General features: G+C 43.5%; 1 protein-coding gene across 1 annotated transcript in view; it reads right to left on the bottom strand.

Annotated features, from left to right (window-relative positions):
* KIAA0930 (KIAA0930 ortholog) overlaps nucleotides 1-6,021 on the bottom strand; it is a 132,726-nt gene extending 126,705 nt beyond the window's left edge. The window contains exon 1 of the mRNA XM_086466162.1: nucleotides 5,877-6,021. Coding sequence (XP_086322288.1) covers nucleotides 5,877-6,021 — 145 coding nt within the window. The remainder of the gene's footprint in view (nucleotides 1-5,876) is intronic.
* Between the last annotated feature and the right edge of the window lie 7,508 nt (nucleotides 6,022-13,529).

The following is a 13,529-nucleotide window of genomic DNA, read 5'->3' as shown; positions in this document are numbered from 1 at the left end:
AAATAGGCACTACACCATGGTTTTAAAATTACCCACAAGCATCCAAAATTACCCTCCAACAGACTTGCCAGAGTCTGATGTCCTTGTCCCATGAGTACTGTTTACTGAGGCCCATCCCAGACCAGCACCACAAGCTCCTCTCTCCCACCCTCGGTTCTCTAGCACGGCCAGCCTTGCTCCTTGCCCCTGAGCCTTGCTGGGAAAGAAAGCAAGACAGATCCCTCACAGGACCTGGTGAGCACATACCTCACCCCATCAGTCCTCCACACAGGGCTGCTGGACAAGCAGAAACATGTTCCCATCCCATGACCAAACGCACTGGATCTCAGAATTGGCTCAAGCTGTTGTTTCTCCCACACCACCCTACCCAAGCACTCAACTACGCATCAAATGTCTACATGCACACTTGATTTCACAAATTTTCCCCAGATAGTTTTCTATGCCAGGCAAAAAAAGCACCTTTAACATCACCTTCCTCTTCTACCTCGAAAAAAATATTAAAACACATTATACCCATTTTCACACTTGAATTTCTTTGCTATTTGCTCATCTTTCTCCAACACAAATCTGAGTTTCAATACCCAGGGTGAGCTGGTTAAGTTTCTTTGACTTCAAAGTACCTACTTTAACTCTGATTTAAATAATCTGTTCTGATCTTGCTTCGCATTTGTATTTTCTAGAACTTTTCCTGGAAAGAAATACAGATTCTTCCTGGCTGGAATGATGTGATTTTCTTCTACCGATTAGGAAGCTACTCTAAAAACATTCTTTTTATTTTACTATAAGTTACTTATATTAGTATGGTTTTTTTTTCCTCGTCAGTATTTGACTATTCATTTTTTATTGAACATTTCATATCCATTAGCTTCAAAGCATTTTATAAATGGGGCAAAAGAACTTGTATACATATTACAGTACAAGTACATAACAATAAAATTACACTGCAGTGCAAGTAATAAAAACTATTTTAAACTCAAAACCTTCTAAATGTTTCCAATAAAAAGAAAGTAAATTTATCAACATATTTGTATAACAAACTAACTCATTACAGAGGACATTACCCATAGTTAGTGAATTTAGTTGTATACGTCCCTGAAGTTTTTGTTAGGACAGATGTGATTTTTCTACCTTCTTGTTATTCATAGATCAAAGAAAAGAAAGCTTCTCAGCTTTTGTAGTTTCTCACCTTTGACTGGACAACTCACTGAACTATCTCCAGAAAGAACCATGAATGAAGAATATGTTTTGTTTCTGCATGAAAGTTACTCCTGTCAAACCAGTTCTGCACTGTAAAAAATTCCCAGCAGACACTTCCACCTACTCAGCAGCCACGCTTTCTTCAAAGTTTCAGAAGCAAATACATCATTCTTGAATATTATAATTTAATTAGAAGCTATTACACTCCGATAGAGTTAAGGCTTGAGCCTAATACCTTCAAATCCAAATTATTCATTCTTCTTTTTAATTCTTCCTTTTAATCTCTTTCACTTTCCAAAAGTTTCTTCCACCATTCTTCATCCTTTTACCCATGTTTTCCCACTTGGATCTTTACGTTCCCATCATATTTTCACAACACTCACGTGCATGAGCACTTACTATATGTCACCTCACCTTTCCTTCTCTCAGGAAAGCTAGAGACCTATTTATTTCCAGGATTTATTCATCAAGATAATTTGGCACATGAATCATCCCACTGTCTTTACTCACATGACAAGCCCTGAGGCACACTGCTGTGCAAACAAGCCCAAGCAATCCTCAGACTCTGAGGATGAACATTCCTCCTTCTGCTGTCGCTATGCCAAGTACACCCTCCTCTGCCCTGCTCTCATCAACAGACGGTCAAACACGAGAACATCTCCTCTACCACCAGGAAACCAGAGGAAACACTTTGTTACTGACAAGACTATCGGGCCTTCTGCAGGGTTCAGCCTCTCCACTGGCACCTGTGATGACCACCACCACCATCGCAGACCTTCAGTGCCTGGTAGCAGCAGTTCTCAACTGCTTGTTTAGTCCCAACTTCCTGCAGCCCAGGGCGCAGCAACCTGCTTCTCAGGATCCTTACGACTTCTCCACCTTTCGCCTGGCTACACATCTCCATTACCAATCAGCCACAGTTCAAGCCATTATTCAGATCCACCTATTTATTTTTTCTCACTTATTATAAGTTCAGCATGCACAAAGTCACACCTCCACCCAAGCACACTGCGCTACACTAAAAGCGGAGCAATTTGTCACTGGAAGACAGGACACAGGGAAATTAAGCATCTGACAACGTTACACAGCAGTTTCAGGCACAACCAAAAATAAAACCCTCCCAGTTCAGGACTTTGGCCAAAAAAGTAACTTCAGAGCCTTACACGCAGCATGGCTGAGGAGACGTACAGCAACTATGTCGTTCCTCCAGAAGGAGAACTATTTTGCCAGAGAAATGTTCTAACAAATGGCATTTCAGAGTGAGCTTTGTGCACAACACTAGTATAATACTCTGCACAACCAGATGACACTAACATCCAGCCAAGACTTCTGGTCAGAGAGGCATCATCCTTCCCCCTGAGCAGCTTGGTAAGGAGTCACGCATTAGTCACTATTTTGAAGCGCAATGTCAGATTTGCTGTTATCTTCTACATTACACAAACAGGACAATATGGAAAATCCCATGCAAGGGGATTTACATTTTTGGACGATACCTGTCCAAACACTCATGTGACATACCTGAAATAAAGCAATTCCTCTCACCAAAACCCAGTGTCAGTAAAAATAGCAATTTCCTCCTTAGGCAGGGGATTAGGGTCTCATCTAAAGGAAATACTCAAAAGGAGAGAGGCCACACAAATTATGACCCAGTAAGTCCTATTTTACTGTTGCGGGGTTAACAGCATTCATGGAAAACACAGAATTTAACATGGTCTAAGTCTTTGCCAGCTAATATCAAGAGAATTCAGAAAAACTCACAACAGGTTTAACTTACTGACAGAGCTGAAAAGGATTTGGCCATTACAAGAAGAAACACCACCAATATAAAACCAACTGTGGCTATGCTCCCCCTGCAACCCAACAGGTGACGTGCCACAGGTTGGACCACTGGAACTGTTTTGAGTAACAGCACCCAGGCCCAAAACCTCTGTATTAGCCACCTGAACCCATACGGGACTGCGACTACTTTCATGAGCACTGAACTCAAGGAAAAGTCTTTACATCTGCTGTGCTGATAGTGCCCAGCATATTCTGGAACAGCCCAGGCTATTCCAACTATGTTGTATGCCCTGCAACAGCATTTGCTAGCGCAGCCCAGACATGCGTAAATTTAAGCCATAGGATTACACCTGATAAACTTACGTTCATCTACAATTTCTATTGAGCACCACTCCAAAAGCTCAGTTTTTCCTAAGAGAAGTATTCAAACTATTTACTTCCCTAGTAATAAATCACAGAATAGCCAAAAAGAGCACTTGTTCACTGGGAGTGACAATGTTATATACCAGGTAACATGCAGCACACACTGAAATGAACATCTTGGAAAATCCTTCAATATACAAAAGTGGAGATTTATAGCACAGAGAGATTCTCTGTCTCCTAGGCCTTAAGGAATCTTCCCAATACATTTCTTGCCAACTTTAAGTAATAATATGTATAGATCTAGAAAAGCTGGTCAGATGCTGCGACCATTTAAATGGCCCTATGGCAACCTGACTCTGCAACCTCTCATCCAGAGAGGGGTCCCACTTCCCACTTCGTGACTCGACAGTGCTCGGGGCTTAGCAAGGGGAGTGCCAGCGGGAACTGGCATTTAGCAACCGTGCTCAGAAGTAGCCACCGTAGAACAGATTCTCTCTGCATTAAAATCACCATGCCGTCCCACAGCCGAAGGTCCATCACACCCGCAGCTGCCCAGTCCAGGGAAATCCACGGCACTTCCCCACCTGCAGGACACTGCACTCATGGGAAAGACATTAACAGTTCGGCAAACAGCAGCGTTTTCAGCTAGAAGTTCAGCTCCATTCCCTGGATATAAAAACTGAACACCCAAGGCACTCCTGTGGTGACATATAACCTATTTCCACACAGGTACAGGCATACACAGGCACATCTCCACAGACAGGATCAGCCCCTCTGTGCAACAAGCTAAGCAGTTCTCCTGAGGTTTTCCTTTCCAGTCTTCATCTGGTAGAAGAGAGGTGCAATACTTGTGTGATTATCCCAGTTACACAGCAGGACTTCTCATAACGAGCTACTGTGGATGCGTGTTCAAACACAACCAGAGAGGAAGCATTTCTACATTCTTACCAGCCACCATCATTTTTCCCTTTTCCAATTTCGAGAGAAGAAAGCGATGGTGTTATTTCTATTCCTGTGAGTCTTTATCTTCATTCAAACATGACATGGCCAAACATGAGCTGACAACAGCTTTTCAATGAACGCAGTCTCACAGGCATTTAGATTTTGTGGGGTTTTTTTCCTGTTTTGTTTACAGTTTCTTTGCCACAACACTTTATTTGGCCCTGTAACGTTTTTATACTACAGTAAAGCCTGGAGACCCAACTCCATTACAAAAAAAAAAAAAAAAAGAAAGAAAGAAGAAAGACTCATCATTTCTCTTTGTTTGCATAAGCTTTCATTATGTGCAAGGCAAAAATAAAGGAGGGAGAGCCCAGTCCTCCCTGGGGAGACCACAGTAAGCGCTGGCAGACAAACTGATGCATAAAGGTCAGACGGAGATGCAGAGAGATCTCCCATGCCAATCCACACCACAAAGCCAGTAAAACTCGAATAAAAACTCATTCTGAGTTTTTAAGGAAGATTCAGAAACCAAGACTTTTGGGACCTTATAAATGAGCTGAGGAAGGAAGGGCCATTAATAAAGGCCACATGGAAGAAACAAGAGAAGTATTGCACATCAGTGGTCATAATTTAAAGCCCTGACCCTGCAAGGACTTCTGGGCATTCATCCCCTTAGGGCACAGGTCCAGTCCAGGATATACAAAACTTCTGAATAAGGTAGAAACCATTCCTCACATCAAAACCTTCTGTCTATGATCTCTATCATTGCGCATAAAAATGCATGATCCGTGTTCACTAGCCTAGTCAGAAGAGTTTCCTGATGTGAAGGATTTTGGTTAAGGGAGCTGTCATACCACTCTGTTGCCTAAAGTCAAGTGAATTTCAACTTCAAAGTTTTATTTTGTAATGCGTAAGCTTTGCCAAAAACTAAATAGAGATGCATCATGTAAAATCAGCATCGATCAAGATGTAAAAATAAGATAGCCAGAAAGCTAAAGAAAGCCTCCACGATTTAAAAAATTAACTGACCACCAAGAGCCACAACATTATGTGCTCACCAGACCACGGCAAGCGGCATGAAGTCATTTACTCAGGGAAGGGAGGTGTCTGACTCAGAAGAGGAAAAAAATCTACAGAGATCATTTGAGAACCATACGATCGTATGCACTGGCAAGAGTAACAGAAAAATTTGTTGTTTGTATTCCAAAACACATGATACACAGTTTATACTTAAAAAAACCCAAACCACCGGCTGACGTGCGTAGTGCCTTCTGACCATTTTTCTCCAAGGACATTTCAGACAATGGAGCAGACAGCTGCTCTCTCCGGTTCCCGGGGACTTCGGAAGGGAGAAGGGCCCATCCCCGCGATCGCAGCACACCCCGGCAGCACCCAACAGGTTTCCAGGCCACCGCGGCCGGCTGCACCCGGCGAACCAGAGACTGCCCCCGCCCGCTGCCGTGGCGGGGCGGTGCGGGGGGTGCCCGCTCCCGCCAGGGACCGCCCGGCCGCGGGGCGCGCCGCGCTCGCCCCTCCGCTCCCGCCCCTTCCCCGCCCAGCCCAGCCCGGCGGGGAGGCCCCGGCCGCCGACTCACCGAGGCCGCTGATCTCCTGGCGGAGGCCGGCGCGGCTCCGCTCCTCCGCTATCGCCCGCAGCATCTGCTGCAGCGAGCGGTCCAAGTCGCCGTTGGCCTCCTCGTCCCTCTGCCCGGCGCGGCCGCCGCTCCTGGCAGAGGCCATGCTGCCGCTGCCGCTGCCGCCGCCGGCGATGATCTCATGTCAGGCCGCCCCGCGGAGGCGGCCGCGGCACCCAGCGCTGCCGCCCCCACCACCCCCACGGCTCTCCCGGCAGCGGCGGGCGGAGCCGGGGGCCGCCCGGTGGCGAACGACGAAGAAACCCTTCCCGGCCCGGCTTCCTCCGGCTCGGGGAGGGGCGCGACCGTCAGGTTCCCCCTTCAGAAAGTTTCCCGGGCGTCGCCGACAGCCCCCCGGGACGCCCCGATCGCTTCCACAAGCGCTGCCCGGCCGCGCTCCGCCGCTTCCTCCTACAGCGGCCGCGGGGGCGGGGCCGGCCTGTTCATGGCCCCGCCACGCCACGCCCGGGGGGCGGGGAGGGGGGCGGGGCCATGAACAGGCCGGCCCCGCCCACGCGGCGAGCGTGTCGTTGTCCCCTGGTAAAGGTTTTCCTGGCAATAATTGGATGTAAACCTCAAATATTTAAGCGGGCCTTTTGCGACGCAAACCTACTGGAGCTCTGACTCCTTGCTGCACAAACGCACCTTCGGCTGTGGGGATGAGGAAGGAAAAGCTTCCTCTGGAAGCTATAGACAGTAATTAAAAACGGAATGGTACCATCCATGAGTTGGTCTTCTGGGGACGTCAGCAAGAGCCCTGTCACCCAGGGTACATCCCCTGCTCATTCTCCCCATGCTCCCACTCCACAAGTATCGCTTTTCACATGCTACGTTGGTGAAAAATACCTTTTCCTGTAGGAAGAACCAAACAGAAAATGCAGAACAGTATTTCAGGTGGTCTGTAACCCCACAAGGCCAAGCAGAAAGAAAAGAAAGTCCACCTGCAGGTAGGCTCTGCGAGGAGAGCAGAGCTATGTGCTTGCCCATCATCCAGGGCAGCCCACACAGTCCATCGTCCCTCCCATCTAAAGATCTTTTGTTTCCAGTCACGGTTTCTCAACACCTTCTTTCCTATCCTTCCCTCTCACTGTCCCTCACAGATTTGCCCCCAGACTCTTGACATTGCAGGCAGAGCTTTCCTGCCTGCCCAATTGACATTAAATCTCCTGAGCTGCCGCTTCCTTCTTGTCTGCCTGTCACCCACCAGCTGCAACTGTATGTGTGCAGCACTATGGGGACAAAACCCAACCAAAGGCATCCCCTAAAGCGTCTACCAAGGGCCAGGTCACCTCTCCCTTAGCATTAGCACATCGTGCTGGTGAGGTGTAATGTAAGTCAGGGTTGGGTGATCTCAGGGAACAAGCCAGCTTGTGCTGCAGAGATGGGACCCCAAGCCCCTCTGCTGCTGCTGCTGGTTGTCCCCAGCAGACACCAACAATGGCCAAAACTTTCTCAGCTCATAAAGTAATGATCTGCTAAGCTGCAGATGGAGAGCAATGCAACTGCCTGCCTAGTTCTTCTTCAAACAATTTGCCCAACTTTTTTTTTTTAATAATATTACTTTATGCTCTCCTCAGTTCCTAAAAATACGGTAAGGCTTATGCAGCTTTTTCTTCGCTCTGAAGTCCTATTTGAAACTTAGTAGGCCTTGAAGGTGGTGATGGGAAGGACAGAAGGGGACAGAGGACTTAAGACTTGAGTTGACATCATTCAAGAGCCAGGATTTTTGCTACAGCTTAATACGAAAGAAAAGTTTTCAAATGCTGCATGATCATTCTCCAAAATAGCATACATTGGCAGTATATTTGCAATTTCAGCTTCATGTCAACTTCCGACACCAGTAAACTAACAACCAAACAGCTTACGAATGCTATTTACAACCATATACTGATTTCCCATTACAGAGGTATAGACAAGAGTATTTCTGTGGAAGGCCCTTATGCTGAATTGGACACATGAGAGAAATTTGAAGTTGGCGCAGCATTTTACTAGTAAAATATCTAGTTTTTTACAAAGCAATGGAAAGTGTGGACACACAACCACAGGACTTCAGCACCTCTTACATTGTTAAATCTGATAGTTCTCTTTCTCAGAGAGAATGAAGGTTTGCAGTCACAGGCTGGCCCTGTAAATGCACGCGTTAGAGTTATTTATCCCACAGGCTTACAAAGAGGAAGAGCAGCAGAAGACTGTCCTGTACTGTTAGCCTCCAAGTTGTTCCTGACATTGTCAAGACATGACACTTGAGACAGAAGGAAGGAATCTCTCTGCTGCCAGAGGAGCTCACGGTCTTATTTACCTCACGTCATGCTGTACTAGCCAAGGATCAGGCATTTTTCCCCAGTAGAGTACTGCTCGATCCCAACACCACTACCATGTTAGGGGCACACAGAAATACTTGACACTTGTTGTGTCACCACCCTGCAGCAGTTTCGCCAAAACTCTCCAGTTCAGTCCCTCTGCTGAGCCCTGAACACTCACCCTAAAGTTCCAGCAACCCTGATTAAAAAAAAAAACTATTTAAGCAAACCATTTGCTGCCCCATCCAGGACTTTTGTACAATGAAATGGTATTCCTGCCCCTATTCAGTTCCTAGCCCTACTTCCAACTTTCTTTGGCTTCTACCAAAACAGGCCTACGGACAAAATCCTCAGTTGGTTTTCTTCTTGTAGACCTCCCTAGCCAAGCGCACCTCCTAGTTGATCACAGCTCTTGATCAGAAGATGGAAGGGTAAAGCCTGTTTTCTTAAAGGAACTGTTGATTAAGTACCCTCAGGATCAGTTAGAAATCTGAAATGCTAATTGATTTTGGTTTTTAAAGATTTGGTAGATTTTAAAATAACAAACCCCTCTGTATAGCCAAACTCTTGATAGAGAAAGGGAATTGCATTCTATCTTTACGTATTGCTCCTAAAGGTCTTCTTCATCCAACACTTAGCACCACATTATCACTATAAGGGATATCAGGAGCCCTATCCTATCATGCATGCTCTCGCTGAACTCAATTACACGCAAAATAATACATTCTCCGTCTTGCAAAGGGGTAATGGGTGTTAGGGACCTGGCTAATAGGCCTTAATGGACCTGACCAGCCTCGCCTGGGGCCTCCACACACCCTCACAGCCTGGGGACTCTATTTAATCTCAGCCCTGAGTCTCTGCCTGAGCTATGGGGAGGGAGTGCTGGTTCTGCTACAGCTGTATCTGGCTATGGATGATGTTGATCTAGACCTTCATCTGCAGGCTGATTTCTCAGCTTGGCCATGGACCTGCCTCCTGAGTGTTGAGATACCTTTTGACCTAGGCTGTGATTTACCTGCTTCCCTTGCTTAGGTTCTGTAGTGCCGAGCTGTAGCCCCCAAGGGCACTGCCAACCTGGAAGTCTCTCCCCAGCTTTCTGGCCCCCAGGGAGCTTCCAGCCTGCACAGTGCCCTGACAATAGAGCTCTATGCTTTCTTACATAAAAATGCGTTTTGTGTCCTGATGTCAAATATGTATATTGATTGACAAGATGCATAGGTTGTGGGTTAGAAGATAGAGTGGATACATCTTTTTAACTTGGGATGTGTGTTTGATACAGCAGCAACTGAAATGAGTACAAAAACTTTAGTTCATTGTAAATAACTAGTTGACTTAATGTTGTGATGTATATCTTTTGAATTATTCAATAATAGTCAAGCTTTGCAACACTTACACAAAAGTTAAGCAAGTTATTTATATAAGGCTATATTTTCCTTACTATATTTATTTTAGTAGCAGCTAATAGTGATCGTTTGTAGTGCATGTTAATAAGACCACATGGTGTGTGAATATCTAACAATTAAAATCTCTTTGCAAGTTAACAGATGTGGGCTTATTTAGTGCATTTGAGTGTATTTCTAATGGATGAGTCCTGTACTATATATGCCTTACAGTACTGACTCTGTCAAAACTTGTGTAGCTACTTATAGCCTGTCAAAGAGATCAGCATTACTTAAGTGCTTCAAGCTGTACATGTGTATAAACTTTTGCAGGAATAGACTTTATAATTCTGAAACTTTGAAAGTCCTATTCAACGCATTACACAAGCATACAAAGTATCCTCATTTTTTTAACGTCTTTCTCCACTGATAATGAATTCAGATTTATAACAGCAACATGTTGCAAATGAATGTTTTATCCACTTTATAGACACAGGGCATGAAATGCAGTTTTGTGCTGAAGAAATGAGCAATTTGCTTAAAAATCCTAGTTGTATTTTAGCCATAAACTGGGGTATGTCTGTCTTGAAGGCATGCTCATGGGTCAGTGGGCTGTCTGGTGAGTTTATATGCAAAAAATTAATTCTGCAATCTTTAGCTAATTGCCTCCCTAACTGGATCAAGGCTTTTTGACTTAGGATACAGCAGTTTTGGGCTTCCTATTATAAATAGCGTTAAATTGATCAGCTTGAAAGATAATTCAAAGTTACTTCTGGAACTTCCCAGTGTCTGGAACAGGACTAACTCTGCTCCCAAGATTAAAACCACAACTAAAGCTTCTGAAAGTTCTATCTATAGAATGTCACAAGATTTTTTTCAGCTGAAATTATCCTTTGTAGTTACTCCTCTAAATGCACAGCAGAGTACCTAAGGTCATGTATTTCTGAAGCTAGAGGTGTTCTACCTGTTTAACTTTCTTTTTTCTTTCCTTCTTTCTTTATACTACTCTTGTCATCCCTGTCACTACTTTCATCAGTTAATTGCCCTGGGATATGCTGCACGGAAGTCAGAGATGCTCAGCCTTGCATTGTAGGAGTAGAAACATATGTCTGAACTTAGAGCTTTCAGTCCAGCCTCATCCCTCTCCTGCAGCCAAAACCACTGAGCCTTCTGTACCTGAGCCTTTTATCCTAGGTTGCTCCTGTGCTGTTCCTGAGAATGTAATTATCTTAATAGGATTGAGAACTGTAACCTTCGCAATAACAGGCTCCTGGCTTTTATAAGCCACTTGCATAGACTCCACGTTTCACTGTTTTCCTTGAGCTGTACTTGTATTGTATTTGGAAACACTTCACCACTCATGAACAAGCCCCAAGCCCTCTATCAGCTCAGCAAATCTGAAGTCTAAGTAGGAATTCATTAAATTTTTTATTACATAGCTAAGCTCTTGCCTAAGAGGAAATGTGGCAGTCCCTTGGTAGAGGCAAGCCCCTTGCAGCAAGGCAGCCACTGCCAGTCTGGGTATGGCTTTGCATTCAGGATTTTGCTGAAAAAAACTGAACTGGCTGTGAAGCTGCCTCAGGCAGCAGAGGTAACGTGGAGCTTGCCCAGGCTAAGCTATCTGCTGAGTAGTCTGTCCAAAGCAGTGACCAACTTAGCATTGCTTTTCACTGGAGTGTTACTTGATGCTAATACATTGCTAAGTTCCTTGAAGTGTTTACCTTACCTATGTCTTGTCTTTAAGCATCTGTGCTTTTTAGCCTGTATGCATGTTGCAGGCTGAGTGCGCAGGCAGTAATAGATAAATAAATGTTTGCCACCTCTTAAGGGCACAGAATTTCTGGACTGTATAAAAGAGTGCTCAAGCATTACCTGTATACTCTGAGATTACAAGTCTGGTTGAAGAGAACTGGGTGGTGAGTCTGCAGTGGTTCAGCAAGATGAGTCAGTGGTGAGCTGACCTTGTGTAACACCAAGTGGTAGCAAACTGGATGCTGCTGCTGGGATCTTGCATGTTTGCTGTCTGCTTCAGATGATGCTGAAGGCTTACGCAAGGTCTGTTGGTAACCACAAAGAACAGGTTTTGGCCTGTCCTAAGGAGAGCGTTAAATCCTAACAGACAGTAATAGAGGGTGTAAAAGAAATTACTTGTTCAGAGAAGTGATCAAATAGTATAGTTTATAAAGAATGCAGTGGTTAACGTCTTAACTCCTTTGGGAAAAGATGTGTGATAACTTTCCAAATAGAAACTGAATTTTCAGCAGTCATTTCTAAATAATTATATCGGAATTTGGAAACAAGATTTTAAACGCCTGAATTTTTGTGTACATTTCTAGAAATGTAGGATCAAAATCAAATCTGAGAATGAGTAACAATTGTATGAATGCAACTAGTAATAATTGAATCATTTATGTTTAGAAATATGTAACCAAAAATGTATTTGAAAAGCTTATAATTTTTGTAATAGAACAGTGTTTTTATTTTACTGTTCTTAATGTTATGGTGATTATACTATATTCTACAGTTATGTTAGTATTTCAGTATGCATTTTAATGAACATTAGTTAATAGTTTAAATAACAGGCAAAATAGAAAAAACTGTGACTAGAGAGCAAAAGAAATCATACTCTCCAGAAGATCTGCTTTTTATAGGCTGGGTTGCTCTAATAAATGGCACAAGCAACAGCTTTAGATAAAGAGCTTAGTATGTTCGGTTTTCTTTGGATTCATAGTTACTTAAGCAAACATTCAGAGTGGGTCAACTATGTTCAAGATGATTCAGGTAATTTTCGACACTTTACCTCTTTACTTTGGCTGAACTCTGCTCAGACCCTCCTGTTCCACTGACATGTAATTAGAATATTTCTTCACATTTGCAAAACATTCTTGTACTCATATAAATATATAATACATGAATAAGGGCAATTAAGTTTCAAATTAGATAAATCCTTTCCTGCTTAGAAAAAAAAAATTGTCAGGAAGATCTTGGGTGAAATTTAGCCTTACTGACTCAAGTTTGTAAAAGGGAGATGCCAGTGGGTATCAGTGAGGTCAGGACTTCATCTTGTGATTTCTAAACTTACTCAACACTTTTTCTCTATGCCTCTGTAGAATATAGGTAGTAAATGTCTCTTACAAAGTCATCAAGTCATTTATGTGTGCAAGGAACTCAATCTCTAGTTTTGTGAGGGAGAAGTTGTGTTCAAGTTGTAAAGCAAAACAAAGAAGCTGGAGGGTGAAAGGTACTATTAATGCTTAAAAGAAAGTATATGAAGTGTTGCCTTTTCCTCTCAAGAGTCAACGCATAATGATCTTTATTTTGATTAGAGGTGGGGAGAAGGAAACTTGTGAAAACAGGAATTTTCATTTGAAGATATGTCTCCAACTGTTATGGTATGTTGGTGATTTTGAGTATCTTGTTCACGATGACATTACGCATTTTTGTCCATGCTAGCTTAAGGTTAGGTGGTAAGGTATCAAGCCAACTCAGTTGTCTCCATGAGATCTTCCTTTTCCACCAGTGCTAATGATTTACCAGTGGTGAACTGAGAAAATGCAATTAGCTAGGTTAGCTCTAGCCTTAAGCTGTGAAAATTGTCTCAATTGTTGAGTGGCTTGCAAAGCATTTATTAGTGTCTAGAGTGATTATTATTTCTGAGAACTCTTAGCCATACTCCTTTCGATAAATGTTTTTATAAATCATGATATCTGCTATTCTTGCAGAAAATTATATCAATTATACCTGTATGTATTTCTCAAACTGGTACTCATCTAGAGAGTTCACAACAATTTATGATCACTTCAAATAATTCTAACTTTTGTTTATCCAGTTTAAATTACCTCCTAAGTTTCAGACTATATATGTTGACAGCCACACATTGTACTTCTAGTGTATTATACAGCAAGTTTAATATACAGCAATGCCCAGGAAGTTAT

The sequence above is a fragment of the Leptosomus discolor genome, chromosome 1, assembly GCF_034619465.1.
Source record: "Leptosomus discolor isolate bLepDis1 chromosome 1, bLepDis1.hap2, whole genome shotgun sequence".
Taxonomy (NCBI): domain Eukaryota; kingdom Metazoa; phylum Chordata; class Aves; order Leptosomiformes; family Leptosomidae; genus Leptosomus; species Leptosomus discolor.
The sequence above is the reverse complement of the archived record's forward strand: the minus strand, read 5'-3'. Positions and strand labels throughout refer to the sequence as shown.